A 16,137-nucleotide genomic window follows, 5' to 3' on the forward strand; every position below is an offset into this window, starting at 1 on the left:
AATGGGGTTGCCTGATGGCCACACCGGCCAAAGGTGCGGCCAAGTCGCTGGCGTACTCTTGACTTTTGGATGTAGAGCGATATGAGGGGCAATTAAAACCTAACGATTGTTGGAAAATCTAGGGCAGCATCACATGCACAGCGAAAGAATAGAAAATAAAATCCTAGAATTTTCTACAAAAAAAAAAGGTTTAATCGTTGTGCGAAGATTGGTGTGCAAAAACTTACGAAACTGAAAACTACGCGTATAAGAAAGATATGTTACTTAGGGAAATCGTATATCCCTAAAACCCTATAGATCTATAGAGCAGAATTTCGTGCTCTGACAGGGACATGCGGCCGACCCTTTTCTTTCGACTAATAAATGGCTATGAGACATAGAAATGTGGCTGCTTGATGGCCACACGGGCAACAGGCACAGCCAATTTGTCGGCGTGCTCTGACTTTTCGTAGCAATAAGTGTCTTTTAATTTACCTTGAGATCAACTTTATAATTCAGGCTAATTGTTTTGTGAGGCAGAAGATCAACATTTTTATGATCATCATGAGAAAATATGATAGATGTGGTTGATTTGTGGAAGAAATGGATTTGTCTTTATTACCAATACGCCACGATTGTCAAGTGGCATGACGGTTAATTCTCAGCAATAATTCCATTATCTATACAAATCGATTAAATCTTATGATACAGTGAAATCATTTTATACTAAGTATGTTGTCATCCTTTTTTTTCTTCGTAAAGCAAATCACATTCTTGGATGCTCTAAACCACCTTTGATTGCCTTTAATGTGAAAGTGATCGATCTTTCATGTGAATGTAGTTAATATTCAAGTGATCGACCTTCCATGTGAATGTAGTTACCCGTAGAAATTTCATATTTTTAGCACAATCAATATGCCATTTGTTCACTAAAAATATCAAAATAAAGTTTGTGTTAGAGCACAACTTATTAAAAGATATTTTAAATTGAACTATTAAAGGTAAAGTTTAAAAAAATATATTAATCTTTTACTTTATTCTCATATAGTATCATTTATTTTTTTAAAGATAAAATTATCTTTGGCTTTCACCTTGTTGGTCGTTGCCTCCGTCCCTTATTATATCACCTGTTACCCATCATCTCCACTTTTTGTTTCCTTTGTTGCTCTCGTTGGTCATCACCTGTGCCTCGTGACCCATGCCCTTGTCGATCATCCACTCGAGATAAGAGATGAGGATAACTTTTGACTTCTAATGATAATGCCGAATGAAGGTGCCGAGATAGTACTCTCCTCCGTAATGGAGAGCTTCGGACATGGAGGGCGAGATGCCTCGTTAATGACCACCTCTAGAGGAGAAGAAAGATCGATGGATGTAGACCGACACAAGGGACAATTAGAACCTAACAATCACCATGGGAGTATATAACAGAGGTGAGAGCAAGTATCACGACCCCTTGAATCGATAATATTAAAAAAATTTCATAAACCAATCGAGGATCCAAACAAACATTTGAGGACACTAAGAAACATTCAATCAAATTCACATCCATAAAACCTATGCAGTTTATAATTATATATCACATCACTCGATAATTTATATTAATAGAAACCCAAGCCAACTTAACAAAATATTAATAACATTTATAAATCCATAAGCTAAATAATCTATACAATCAGAACTCCAACCATTTACTATAAGTTTATATCATCGTAAACTAAACTTAATATTCTGAAAATCCAAACGAGAGAGGTCTTTTAACATGTTTACACGATATATCAATTTCAAATCTGTCGATAACAATTCATTATATACAAAACATGTTTATATAACAACCACATAATAACCAATAAGACTTGCCCAAAATCTGAATAGCTCTCCACTGCCTCGGTCCAATTCAAACGTCTCAGTGAGTGACAAGCTAACCTGAAATATTCATATAACAACGAAGTGAGCTACAAAGCTGAGTAAGTGACAAAACATATCCAGAACAAAAAGTGACGATTTCAAACAAATAAGATATCACAATGCAAGACAGAATACATGAGATTCAAAGGTACCATCTCATTAGATACAGAATCATAAATGTCATTTCATTAAAAACATATTTGATTCATAACAAACGGAATAGAGAGTAATTGAAGCATATCAATAGCGTATGAAATGTTCCGGAGCATATTAATGACATATGAAACATTTTATAGTATGTCAATGGTAAATGAAATATTTTATAGTATATAAATGACGTATGAAATATTTCGGAGCATATCAATAACGAATAAAATATTTCAGAGCTTATCAATGGCGTATAAAATGTTTCAGAGCATATGAATGACAAATAAAATATTTCAGAATATATAAATGGTATATGAAATATTTCAAAGTACATTAATGGCGTATGAATATTTCATAGGCATAGGAAGCATTTCGGAAGATATCAATAATATATGAAATATTTCAAAGCATATCAACGACATATGAACTATTTCGGAGCATATCAAAGAACAAATACGAAATAAAAATTCAAACATCATATTTGACGTTGTATTCATATCATTCTTATCCAAAGCACGTATAGAAACGCATAACAAAAACTCTAGATATAATATCAAATACATTTGACATTAAATAATTTTATACTAAGTATGTTGCCATCTTTTTTTTCTTCATAAAGTAAATTACATTCTTGGATGCTCTAAACCACCTTTGATTGCCTTTACAGTTAACATTCAAGTGATCGACCTTTCATGTGAATGTAGTTACCCATAGAAATTTCATATTTTTAGCATAATCAATATGTCATTTGTTCACTAAACATATCAAAATAAAGTTCGGGTTAGAGCACAACTTATTAAAACACATTTTAAATTGAACTACTAAAGGTAAATTTAAAAAAAAATATATTAATCTTTTACTTTATTCCCATGTAGTATCATTTATTTTTTCAAAGATAAAATTAACTTTAGCTTTCACCTCGTTGGTCGTTGCCTCCGTCCCTTGTTATCATATGTTACCCATTATCTCCCCTCCCTGTTTCCTTTGTTGCTCTCGTTGGTCATCACCTGTGCCTTGCGACCCAAGCCCTTGTCGCTCATCTACTCGAAATAAGAGATGAGGATAACTTTTGACTTCTAATGATAGTGTCAAATGAAGGTGTCGAGACAGTACTCTCCTCCATAATGGAGAGCTTCGGACATGGAGAGCGAGATGCCTCGTTAATGACCACCTCCAGAGGAGAAGAAAGATCGATGGATGTAGAGCGACACAAGGGATAATTAGAACTTAACAATCACCATGGGAGTAGATAACAGAGATGAGAGCAAAGATGCAGGGATGAAACAGAGTGGATGACAACGACAAGGGTGAGAGCAAGTGTCATGACCCCTCGAATCGATAATATTAAAAAAATTTCATAAACCAATCGAGGATCCAAACTAACATTTGAGGATATTGAGAAACATTCAATCAAATTCATATCCATAAAACCTGTGCAGTTTATAATTACATATCACATCATTCGATAATTCACATTGGAAACCCAAGCCAACTTAACAAAATATTAACAATATTTATAAATCCATAAGCTAAATAATTTATATAATCAGAACTCTAACCATTTACTATAAGTTTATGTCATTGTAAATTAAACATTCTGAAATTCCAAACGAGAGAGGTCTTTTAACATGTTTACACGATATATCAATTTCAAATATGTCGATAATAATTCATTATATACAAAATATACTTATACAACAACCACATAATAACCAATAAGACTTGCCCAAAATCTGAATAGCTCTCTACTGCCTTAGTTCAATTCAAACATCTCAGTGAGTGATAAGTTAACCTGAAAGATTCATATAACAACGGAGTGAGCTACAAAGCTCAGCAAGTGGCAAAACATATTTAGAACAAAAAGGGATAGTTTCAAACAAATAAGGTATCACAATGCAAGGCAGAATACAAGAGATTCAAGGGTACCATCTCATTAGATACATAATCGCAAATGTCATTTCATTCAAAACATATTTGGTTTATAACAAATTGAATAGAGAGTAATTGAAGCATAGCAATAGCGTATGAAATGTTTTAGAGTATATCAATAGCATATGGAATATTTCAGAGCATATCAATGGCAAATGAAATATTTCGGTATAAAATATTTCGGAGTATATTAATAATGAATGAAACATTTTGGAGCTTATAAATGGCGTATGAAATATTTTGGAGCATATCAATTACAAATAAAAATTTTCAGAACATATTAATGGTATATAAATTATTTCAAAGTGTATCAATGGCATATGAACATTTCAGAGGCATAGGAAGCATTTTGGAACATATCAATAGCATGTGAAATATTTCAGAATATATCAACGACATATGAAGCATTTTGGAGCATATCAAAGAATAAATACGAAATAGAAGTTCAAATGTCATATTTGACGTTGCAGTCATATCATTCTATCCAAAGCACATATAGAAACACATAACCAAAGCTATAGATATTATATCAAATACATAGAATGTACAGTGGGTTCACAAACAAAATATGGTTCATCCATTTCTGGATGATCATCAGAAAGAAGTCTCCCACGATAGGGAGCTCTAGACACTCACATTTGGGTGAAGTCAGAGGGGGTCAGTAGAGCATTGTAGGCTCTAAGCATAATCCCTTTATCATTTCTAGCAAAAGTCCAGATACTCCCACAAACACCAGAGTACAAAAGGGCATTATGAACAATAAATTGACATATATCGGAAGCTCAACAATAAAATGTACATGTGCCTTTATGAGTCAATACGATACAAATATAATCTTTCATAAATGCATTCAAATTTAAAAGAAAATAAAGACGAGCATACAAGGATTTTGACACATATCGGAAGCACATGCGGAATAATAGAACATACATGTGCCAATACGAAATAATACGATACAATATAAACTTTACATAATAGGTTTCAAGAATCCAAATAATTTAAGGACAAGAGCATACCAGAATTCAAATCAGTAATATAAAATTCAATTAAAGAAAGAATGCTAGATAAAATCAATTTTCAAAAGAAATGATGTATGAATAGGCAAAATCGACCAAAGCTCGATTTTTGATAGAATTTAAGAGGCACAATGCATAAATTATTTGGATAACCAATTATGCTCCAAATTACTTAGAAATGTATTATTAGAAAGATATTTTAATCTACTTTCAGATAAAATAAGTTTCATATAAATTAAAGTTTCCAATAGAGAATTACAAATAATTCGGTAACCAATGATCAAAATCTCTATTTTGTAAAATTCACAAGGTTGGCTTCAATAAAAAATTAGGCAGGAATTTGGATTATAAATCTTTCAATCCATATATCAAAAGAAAGATTAATGAGTTTAGTTTTTAACAAAGTAAGTTTTGTTGTTATCAGAGTTTCCAATAGGGACTTATAAGTATTTTAGTATCAAAAGGTTAGAGTTATCGTCTCTGTTTCGTAAAATCTATAAGGCCAATTAAAACAGAAGTTTGGGCAAATAAATTTACTTTAAATTCTTCAAATAAGCTATTAATAGAAAGGTTTATAAGTTTATATGTAGATCAAATAGATTTTATCCAAATTAAAAATTAGTATATAGATTTATAGCTAAAACAAAATGGATGAGTCAGAATCTCGAAAGTTTTTCAGATTTAAATCATTATGTCTAAACAAGGGATATATCATATGCAAGGTTAAAACAATTCAAATTTTTTATATTCAAAGCAAGCAAAGATAATATCACAATAGAGATAGGTTTAAGACACTTGCCTTTCGAAAAGAAGATGTAAGCTTGAATCCTTCTTCTACTTTTCCTCCATCTCCTCTCCATGTTTCGTCTTCTGTAGCCTCAGCCATTGTTGCAGCTGGAGCCACGGTCGTAGCAGCCACCGCCGCAGCCCTTTTCACTGCACTGATTCCTTTCTCCCAACTCTCATTCCTTTCTTTTCTTTCTCAAATGCAGCTGCCACAGCTCCCCTTCCTCTCTCTTATTCTTCTTCTCTTCTTCTTCTTATTCTTCTTCTTCTTCTTCCCTTCTCCTCCCCGACGCCCCACACCTTCTCTCCTCTGTTTCCTCCTGCGGGAAACAGAGGTGATGCAGCCCTGTTGCAGCTACCTCCCTCTCTTCTCCTTCTTCTTTTCTCCTTTTCTCCCTCTTCTTCTTCTTCTTCTTCTTCTTCTTCTTCTTCTTCTTCTTCTTCTTCTTCTTCTTCTTCTTCTTCTTCTTCTTCTTCTTCTTCCCGACGCCCCACACCTCCTCTCATCTGTTTCCTCCTGCAGGAAACAAAGGTGCTGCAGCCTTAGCTGCTGCAGCTTCCTCCCTCTCCTCTCCCTCTTCCCTCTCTTCTCCTTCTTCTTCTTCTCTTCTCCTCCTCCTCCTCTTCTTCTTCTTCTTCTCCTCTTCTTCCCTTGTTCTCTACTTATCTTCTTCTCCTGCTCGGTAGCTCCACACACACACAACACACAGACACACACACACACACACACACACACACACACACACACACACATATATATATATATATATATATATATATATATAGTTTTTGTTATTTATAACACTACAAGAATTTTGAATATTTCTAAGTTACCCTTTTAGATAAACATATATGTGATAATTTAATCTTAATCAAATATTATCACTTTTTAGCTATAATTTTATTTTATTTTCTTCTTTTTCTTCTCATCATCTCCTCTTAATCGCTAGAGATGATGTAAAATGATGAAAACAAGATAAATAATGAAATGAGATGAATTAAATACGGAAGAGGAAGATGTGAAAAATATTTTTTTTCGTTTATTATAGTAATTTAATATCTTTAGGATTATATATAGTTTGTAATAACACAGAAGATATCATTTCATTAGAGGGGTAAAAATAGAATTAGAGGGTTGTGAATAGTAAAATATTATGCTATTAATTTTTAAGAAGTTATGAATAGGGAAGTATTGTGAATAGTAAAAATGAGAATAAGCTCCTTCATCATTTGTCATATATATAATCTCCTAAATGGCTCTTGTCCTTTCTTACTCTTTGTTTTCATTTGGTGTCGCTCCCAAGACAACCTCGAATACCTGATCTTAACACTACCTTTTGCCTATGCTTCTATCGTTGCCCTCCGTCTCTTGCTCCCAAGGTCACAATCACCTTGAAGCTAGAGACTAAAGGTAGTGTTCTAAGGAAGGATGGGGAAAGATAAATGATACAAAGGTGGTATGATTTCACGACGAGAGAGGTGATGAGACAAAAGTGACGACCGATAAAGATAAAGAACGAGGGATATTTACGAGATTATAAAATATAGGGGCACTATCTTGAAAAAAAAAAAAAAACATAGACACGTTCAAGGAAAAACCAAAAAGATGAGTTTTTTCATGAAAAAGAACTCTTTTTTAATAATTTAATGATTTTTTTAGTTAAATTATGGTGGCAAATATCTTTAAAAAAATTATTGGAATCAGGTTTCCAACATTAATCTAATACGAGTAAGTATAACAGCATATTACGGATCTGATATGATTTCACATTAAAAAAAAAAACCTGCATTATTTTTATTTATTGCATGCCTAAGAAAAGAAATAAAAACAATGGAATATTAACGTTTGTCCAACCTGAAACCCATTCCTTTATGACAGATAACCTAAACTTGAATCTGTCTTATGTAGGAGCCGATTCAAAAAGTGTGGCAACTGAGTCTCACATTTCTCTTATCTTATCTAATCTGTTCCCCAAAATGTCTTCGACACAAACAGGATTTTATGCAACCTATAAGTGTTGCATAATTTATTCGAATGTGAAGCCAACAATATGTGTTGCTCACTTATTGTTTACCAACTGTTACGTACTGTTCTTTCCATACACTGAAACTACAATTCTTTTGATATGTGGCGGGCGACGATCCCGTGAGCTGCGTCTGTGAGGTGCAATCCATCCCAGCTAACATAGCTTGAGGGATCACTGCACAAGTTTGACATTGGATGACCGCATCCTACAGAAACGTTGAAGTTGTATGGCCCCTCACCTCCGCAGCACGCAGCCAGAGGTTCCTTCATCCCTGCGCTTATATGCGATGTGATTACCGAATGATGAGCCAAACAACGTTCTTGGAGGAATAGGAGTGTGGATATATCTCACCAAATTGTTCCGGAGATTGGTAGACGGGCATCAGAGCCGAATAGTAATCAACATAGAAGATTTTGGAATGCGGATGTTGTTTTCGGATTCGATTCAGCTCCTTGAGCAACCGGAGACTGTGGTAGTGTGAGAGCTCATTCGCCCACTTGAGGCACCCTGTTCTTGGATCATACTCCTCCGCGCTTTGGGTTTGGAAGACCGTGAGGTATACTGCGCTACATCCCAGTGGGATAATCCCAGCCACCATCACTGTTTCCACCCCTTTGCGGATCAAACTCTATCAACCAAAGAAGAAGGCTCAGATAACGAAAGATCATCTGAAACAAAAGGCAGCGAGATCATTGGCTCACGGTGACTGTTGAACCGATCGCTTGCACAACCGTGGGGACGTAGCTTCGTATGAGATCTTTAGCCTTCTTCTCGTACAACAGGTGACTGTAGTCATTCACCCCCATCTCGCCCATTAGGAACAACGACTTGCTTATGGTGTCTTGTGATGCTGCACATAATACACGACAGATGTTATCGTACGAGATGAGATGCCAATCTAACCCAAGAAGACAAGCTTACAGTGGAGCGAAGGGGTGGATCGCTGTAACAGCTGCTCGAACCACTTAAATTGAGTGCTCAAAGAGTAATCCTGCCACGTCACGTTAAGCCCCTCGGCCTCAAAGAAGGCGTTGCCAAGCGCACAGGCCCCTCCGACCGCAAAGTTCGCTCCGTGTTTGAAGTCCTCGCTGCTGTTCCCTGCAAGATACGGCGGCACCAGCGGAAGCCGCAGGGCTTGTGCTGCGACAAGTACGCAAACACGTTAGCCTATGCATGAGGGATGTGAAAAAAAGGCGAGTTTTGTCAACCGATGAAGTCGATGACGAGTCTCCCGTCGGAGAAGCGGCCGCTGGGATGACCAAAGTACGTCTCACCGTACGGGAGTCGGCTAGCGGCCACCGTACCACCGGAGAAGAAGTCCAAGTTTCCGGTGTCGGTGAGAGAGTTGCCGAATCCGAAGATGGCGGGGTAACTGCTGCTGAGAACAGCAGGGAGGACCAGCAGGTGGAGGAAGAAACACAGGGAGACGAAGGACGCCATCTCCGAGCTGGGGATCGAGGGAGTAGCTTGTGCAGGGGAAAGATGCGGTGCGTGGACGTGGTTAGACCATCTCTCGTCTCTTCTATTCTCGGACGCGGTGTACGCAGCAGAATTTCGTGCTCTGACAGGGACATGCGGCCGACCCTTTTCTTTCGACTAATAAATGGCTATGAGACATAGAAATGTGGCTGCTTGATGGCCACACGGGCAACAGGCACAGCCAATTTGTCGGCGTGCTCTGACTTTTCGGAGCAATAAGTGTCTTTTAATTTACCTTGAGATCAACTTTATAATTCAGGCTAATTGTTTTGTGAGGCAGAAGATCAACATTTTTATGATCATCATGAGAAAATATGATAGATGTGGTTGATTTGTGGAAGAAATGGATTTGTCTTTATTACCAATACGCCACGATTGTCAAGTGGCATGACGGTTAATTCTCAGCAATAATTCCATTATCTATACAAATCGATTAAATCTTATGATACAGTGAAATCATTTTATACTAAGTATGTTGTCATCCTTTTTTTTCTTCGTAAAGCAAATCACATTCTTGGATGCTCTAAACCACCTTTGATTGCCTTTAATGTGAAAGTGATCGATCTTTCATGTGAATGTAGTTAATATTCAAGTGATCGACCTTCCATGTGAATGTAGTTACCCGTAGAAATTTCATATTTTTAGCACAATCAATATGCCATTTGTTCACTAAAAATATCAAAATAAAGTTTGTGTTAGAGCACAACTTATTAAAAGATATTTTAAATTGAACTATTAAAGGTAAAGTTTAAAAAAAAATATTAATCTTTTACTTTATTCTCATATAGTATCATTTATTTTTTTAAAGATAAAATTATCTTTGGCTTTCACCTTGTTGGTCGTTGCCTCCGTCCCTTATTATATCACCTGTTACCCATCATCTCCACTTCTTGTTTCCTTTGTTGCTCTCGTTGGTCATCACCTGTGCCTCGTGACCCATGCCCTTGTCGATCATCCACTCGAGATAAGAGATGAGGATAACTTTTGACTTCTAATGATAATGCCGAATGAAGGTGCCGAGATAGTACTCTCCTCCGTAATGGAGAGCTTCGGACATGGAGGGCGAGATGCCTCGTTGACCACCTCTAGAGGAGAAGAAAGATCGATGGATGTAGACCGACACAAGGGACAATTAGAACCTAACAATCACCATGGGAGTATATAACAGAGGTGAGAGCAAGTATCACGACCCCTTGAATCGATAATATTAAAAAAATTTCATAAACCAATCGAGGATCCAAACAAACATTTGAGGACACTAAGAAACATTCAATCAAATTCACATCCATAAAACCTATGTAGTTTATAATTATATATCACATCACTCGATAATTTATATTAATAGAAACCCAAGCCAACTTAACAAAATATTAATAACATTTATAAATCCATAAGCTAAATAATCTATACAATCAGAACTCCAACCATTTACTACAAGTTTATATCATCGTAAACTAAACTTAATATTCTGAAAATCCAAACGAGAGAGGTCTTTTAACATGTTTACACGATATATCAATTTCAAATCTGTCGATAACAATTCATTATATACAAAACATGTTTATATAACAACCACATAATAACCAATAAGACTTGCCCAAAATCTGAATAGCTCTCCACTGCCTCGGTCCAATTCAAACGTCTCAGTGAGTGACAAGCTAACCTGAAATATTCATATAACAACGAAGTGAGCTACAAAGCTTAGTAAGTAACAAAACATATCCAGAACAAAAAGTGACGATTTCAAACAAATAAGATATCACAATGCAAGACAGAATACATGAGATTCAAAGGTACCATCTCATTAGATACAGAATCATAAATGTCATTTCATTAAAAACATATTTGATTCATAACAAACGGAATAGAGAGTAATTGAAGCATATCAATAGCGTATGAAATGTTCCGGAGCATATTAATGACATATGAAACATTTTATAGTATGTCAATGGTAAATGAAATATTTTATAGTATATAAATGACGTATGAAATATTTCGGAGCATATCAATAACGAATAAAATATTTCAGAGCTTATCAATGGCGTATAAAATGTTTCAGAGCATATGAATGACAAATAAAATATTTCAGAATATATAAATGGTATATGAAATATTTCAAAGTACATTAATGGCGTATGAATATTTCATAGGCATAGGAAGCATTTCGGAACATATCAATAATATATGAAATATTTCAAAGCATATCAACGACATATGAACTATTTCGGAGCATATCAAAGAACAAATACGAAATAAAAATTCAAACATCATATTTGACATTGTATTCATATCATTCTTATCCGAAGCACATATAGAAACGCATAACAAAAACTCTAGATATAATATCAAATACATTTGACATTAAATAATTTTATACTAAGTATGTTGCCATCTTTTTTTTCTTCATAAAGTAAATTACATTCTTGGATGCTCTAAACCACCTTTGATTGCCTTTACAGTTAACATTCAAGTGATGGACCTTTCATGTGAATGTAGTTACCCATAGAAATTTCATATTTTTAGCATAATCAATATGTCATTTGTTCACTAAACATATCAAAATAAAGTTCGGGTTAGAGCACAACTTATTAAAACACATTTTAAATTGAACTATTAAAGGTAATTTTTTTAAAAAATATATTAATCTTTTACTTTATTCCCATGTAGTATCATTTATTTTTTCAAAGATAAAATTAACTTTAGCTTTCACCTCGTTGGTCGTTGCCTCCGTCCCTTGTTATCATATGTTACCCATTATCTCCCCTCCCTGTTTCTTTTGTTGCTCTCGTTGGTCATCACCTGTGCCTTGCGACCCAAGCCCTTGTCGCTCATCTACTCGAAATAAGAGATGAGGATAACTTTTGACTTCTAATGATAGTGTCAAATGAAGGTGTCGAGACAGTACTCTCCTCCATAATGGAGAGCTTCGGACATGGAGAGCGAGATGCCTCGTTAATGACCACCTCTAGAGGAGAAGAAAGATCGATAGATGTAGAGCGACACAAGGGATAATTAGAACTTAACAATCACCATGGGAGTAGATAACAGAGATGAGAGCAAAGATGCAGGGATGAAACAGAGTGGATGACAACGACAAGGGTGAGAGCAAGTGTCACGACCCCTCGAATCGATAATATTAAAAAAATTTCATAAACCAATCGAGGATCCAAACTAACATTTGAGGATATTGAGAAACATTCAATCAAATTCATATCCATAAAACCTGTGCAGTTTATAATTACATATCACATCATTCGATAATTCACATTGGAAACCCAAGCCAACTTAACAAAATATTAACAACATTTATAAATCCATAAGCTAAATAATTTATATAATCAGAACTCTAACCATTTACTATAAGTTTATGTCATCGTAAATTAAACATTCTGAAATTCCAAACGAGAGAGGTCTTTTAACATGTTTACACGATATATCAATTTCAAATATGTCGATAATAATTCATTATATACAAAATATACTTATACAACAACCACATAATAACCAATAAGACTTGCCCAAAATCTGAATAGCTCTCTACTGCCTTAGTTCAATTCAAACATCTCAGTGAGTGATAAGTTAACCTGAAAGATTCATATAACAACGGAGTGAGCTACAAAGCTCAGCAAGTGGCAAAACATATTTAGAACAAAAAGGGATAGTTTCAAACAAATAAGGTATCACAATGCAAGGCAGAATACAAGAGATTCAAGGGTACCATCTCATTAGATACATAATCGCAAATGTCATTTCATTCAAAACATATTTGGTTTATAACAAATTGAATAGAGAGTAATTGAAGCATAGCAATAGCGTATGAAATGTTTTAGAGTATATCAATAGCATATGGAATATTTCAGAGCATATCAATGGCAAATGAAATATTTCGGTATAAAATATTTCGGAGTATATTAATAATGAATGAAACATTTTGGAGCTTATAAATGGCGTATGAAATATTTTGGAGCATATCAAATACAAATAAAAATTTTCAGAACATATTAATGGTATATAAATTATTTCAAAGTGTATCAATGGCATATGAACATTTCAGAGGCATAGGAAGCATTTTGGAACGTATCAATAGCATGTGAAATATTTCAGAATATATCAACGACATATGAAGCATTTTGGAGCATATCAAAGAATAAATACGAAATAGAAGTTCAAATGTCATATTTGACGTTGCAGTCATATCATTCTATCCAAAGCACATATAGAAACACATAACCAAAGCTATAGATATTATATCAAATACATAGAATGTACAGTGGGTTCACAAACAAAATATGGTTCATCCATTTCTGGATGATCATCAGAAAGAAGTCTCCCACAATAGGGAGCTCTAGACACTCACATTTGGGTGAAGTCAGAGGGGGTCAGTAGAGCATCGTAGGCTCTAAGCATAATCCCTTTATCATTTCTAGCAAAAGTCCAGATACTCCCACAAACACCAGAGTACAAAAGGGCATTATGAACAATAAATTGACATATATCGGAAGCTCAACAATAAAATGTACATGTGCCTTTATGAGTCAATACGATACAAATATAATCTTTCATAAATGCATTCAAATTTAAAAGAAAATAAAGACGAGCATACAAGGATTTTGACACATATCGGAAGCACATGCGGAATAATAGAACATACATGTGCCAATACGAAATAATACGATACAATATAAACTTTACATAATAGGTTTCAAGAATCCAAATAATTTAAGGACAAGAGCATACCAGAATTCAAATCAGTAATATAAAATTCAATTAAAGAAAGAATGCTAGATAAAATCAATTTTCAAAAGAAATGATGTATGAATAGGCAAAATCGACCAAAGCTCGATTTTTGATAGAATTTAAGAGGCACAATGCATAAATTATTTGGATAACCAATTATGCTCTAAATTACTCAGAAATGTATTATTAGAAAGATATTTTAATCTACTTTCAGATAAAATAAGTTTCATATAAATTAAAGTTTCCAATAGAGAATTACAAATAATTCGGTAACCAATGATCAAAATCTCTATTTTGTAAAATTCACAAGGTTGGCTTCAATAAAAAATTAGGCAGGAATTTGGATTATAAATCTTTCAATCCATATATCAAAAGAAAGATTAATGAGTTTAGTTTTCAACAAAGTAAGTTTTGTTGTTATCAGAGTTTCGAATAGGGACTTATAAGTATTTTAGTATCAAAAGGTTAGAGTTATCGTCTCTGTTTCGTAAAATCTATAAGGCCAATTAAAACAGAAGTTTGGGCAAATAAATTTACTTTAAATTCTTCAAATAAGCTATTAATAGAAAGGTTTATAAGTTTATATTTAGATCAAATAGATTTTATCCAAATTAAAAATTAGTATATAGATTTATAGCTAAAACAAAATGGATGAGTCAGAATCTCGAAAGTTTTTCAGATTTAAATCATTATGTCTAAACAAGGAATATATCATATGCAAGGTTAAAACAATTCAAATTTTTTATATTCAAAGCAAGCAAAGATAATATCACAATAGAGATAGGTTTAAGACACTTGCCTTTCGAAAAGAAGATGTAAGCTTGAATCCTTCTTCTACTTTTCCTCCATCTCCTCTCCATGTTTCGTCTTCTGTAGCCTCAGCCATGGTTGCAGCTGGAGCCACGGTCGTAGCAGCCACCGCCGCAGCCCTTTTCACTGCACTGATTCCTTTCTCCCAACTCTCATTCCTTTCTTTTCTTTCTCAAATGCAGCTGCCACAGCTCCCCTTCCTCTCTCTTATTCTTCTTCTCTTCTTCTTCTTATTCTTCTTCTTCTTCTTCCCTTCTCCTCCCCGACGCCCCACACCTTCTCTCCTCTGTTTCCTCCTGCGGGAAACAGAGGTGATGCAGCCCTGTTGCAGCTACCTCCCTCTCTTCTCCTTCTTCTTTTCTCCTTTTCTCCCTCTTCTTCTTCTTCTTCTTCTTCTTCCCGACGCCCCACACCTCCTCTCATCGGTTTCCTCCTGCAGGAAACAAAGGTGCTGCAGCCTTAGCTGCTGCAGCTTCCTCCCTCTTCCCTCTCTTCTCCTTCTTCTTCTTCTCTTCTCCTCCTCCTCCTCTTCTTCCCTTGTTCTCTACTTATCTTCTTCTCCTGCTCGGTAGCTCCACACACACACAACACACACACACACACACACACACACACACACACACACACACACACACACACACACACACACACACACACACACATATATATATATATATATATATATATATATATATATATATAGTTTTTGTTATTTATAACACTACAAGAATTTTGAATATTTCTAAGTTACCCTTTTAGATAAACATATCTGTGATAATTTAATCTTAATCAAATATTATCACTTTTTACCTATAATTTTATTTTATTTTCTTCTTTTTCTTCTCATCATCTCCTCTTAATCGCTAGAGATGATGTAAAATGATGAAAACAAGATAAATAATGAAATGAGATGAATTAAATACGGAAGAGGAAGATGTGAAAAATATTTTTTTTCGTTTATTATAGTAATTTAATATCTTTAGGATTATATATAGTTTGTAATAACACAGAAGATATCATTTCATTAGAGGGGTAAAAATAGAATTAGAGGGTTGTGAATAGTAAAATATTATGCTATTAATTTTTAAGAAGTTATGAATAGGGAAGTATTGTGAATAGTAAAAATGAGAATAAGCTCCTTCATCATTTGTCATATATATAATCTCCTAAATGGCTCTTGTCCTTTCTTACTCTTTGTTTTCATTTGGTGTCGCTCCCAAGACAACCTCGAATACCTGATCTTAACACTACCTTTTGCCTATGCTTCTATCGTTGCCCTCCGTCTCTTGCTCCCAAGGTCACAATCACCTTGAAGCTAG

The 16,137-nt window shown here is 34.7% G+C and overlaps 1 protein-coding gene and 2 long non-coding RNA genes across 3 annotated transcripts; all 3 read right to left on the minus strand.

Annotated features, from left to right (window-relative positions):
* Positions 1–1,725: 1,725 nt before the first annotated feature.
* LOC135618420 (uncharacterized) lies at positions 1,726–6,433 on the minus strand. Its single transcript, XR_010489002.1, has 2 exons — positions 5,779–6,433; positions 1,726–1,905 (listed from the first exon to the last, which is right to left on the minus strand). It is a non-coding gene; the product is annotated as an uncharacterized LOC135618420 (long non-coding RNA).
* Positions 6,434–7,690: 1,257 nt separating this feature from the next.
* On the minus strand, positions 7,691–9,319 carry LOC135618988 (GDSL esterase/lipase At1g28570-like). Its single transcript, XM_065120510.1, has 5 exons — positions 9,001–9,319; positions 8,714–8,932; positions 8,494–8,642; positions 8,144–8,420; positions 7,691–8,063 (listed from the first exon to the last, which is right to left on the minus strand). The coding sequence occupies exons 1-5, from the start codon at positions 9,230–9,232 to the stop codon at positions 7,876–7,878; spliced, it is 1,065 nt and encodes a 354-aa protein (XP_064976582.1). The 5' UTR covers positions 9,233–9,319; the 3' UTR covers positions 7,691–7,875.
* A 1,435-nt stretch (positions 9,320–10,754) lies between these two features.
* Positions 10,755–15,300, minus strand: LOC135618452 (uncharacterized). The gene is made up of 2 exons (XR_010489015.1): positions 14,808–15,300; positions 10,755–10,934 (listed from the first exon to the last, which is right to left on the minus strand). It is a non-coding gene; the product is annotated as an uncharacterized LOC135618452 (long non-coding RNA).
* Between the last annotated feature and the right edge of the window lie 837 nt (positions 15,301–16,137).

The sequence above is a fragment of the Musa acuminata genome, chromosome BXJ2-8 (genome assembly GCF_036884655.1).
Source record: "Musa acuminata AAA Group cultivar baxijiao chromosome BXJ2-8, Cavendish_Baxijiao_AAA, whole genome shotgun sequence".
In the NCBI taxonomy this organism is placed as follows: domain Eukaryota; kingdom Viridiplantae; phylum Streptophyta; class Magnoliopsida; order Zingiberales; family Musaceae; genus Musa; species Musa acuminata.

What these genes read in the sequence shown, in the direction of transcription:
- LOC135618988 (XM_065120510.1), bottom strand. Translation starts at nt 9,232, where the DNA reads ATGGCGTCCTTCGTCTCCCTGTGTTTCTTCCTCCACCTGCTGGTCCTC. An exon ending in ATCCACCCCTTCGCTCCACT is followed by an intron (nt 8,643 to 8,713) that starts GTAAGCTTGTCT and finishes TATTATGTGCAG; the next exon opens with CATCACAAGACACCATAAGC. An exon ending in CCAATCTCCGGAACAATTTG is followed by an intron (nt 8,064 to 8,143) that starts GTGAGATATATC and finishes ATATAAGCGCAG; the next exon opens with GGATGAAGGAACCTCTGGCT.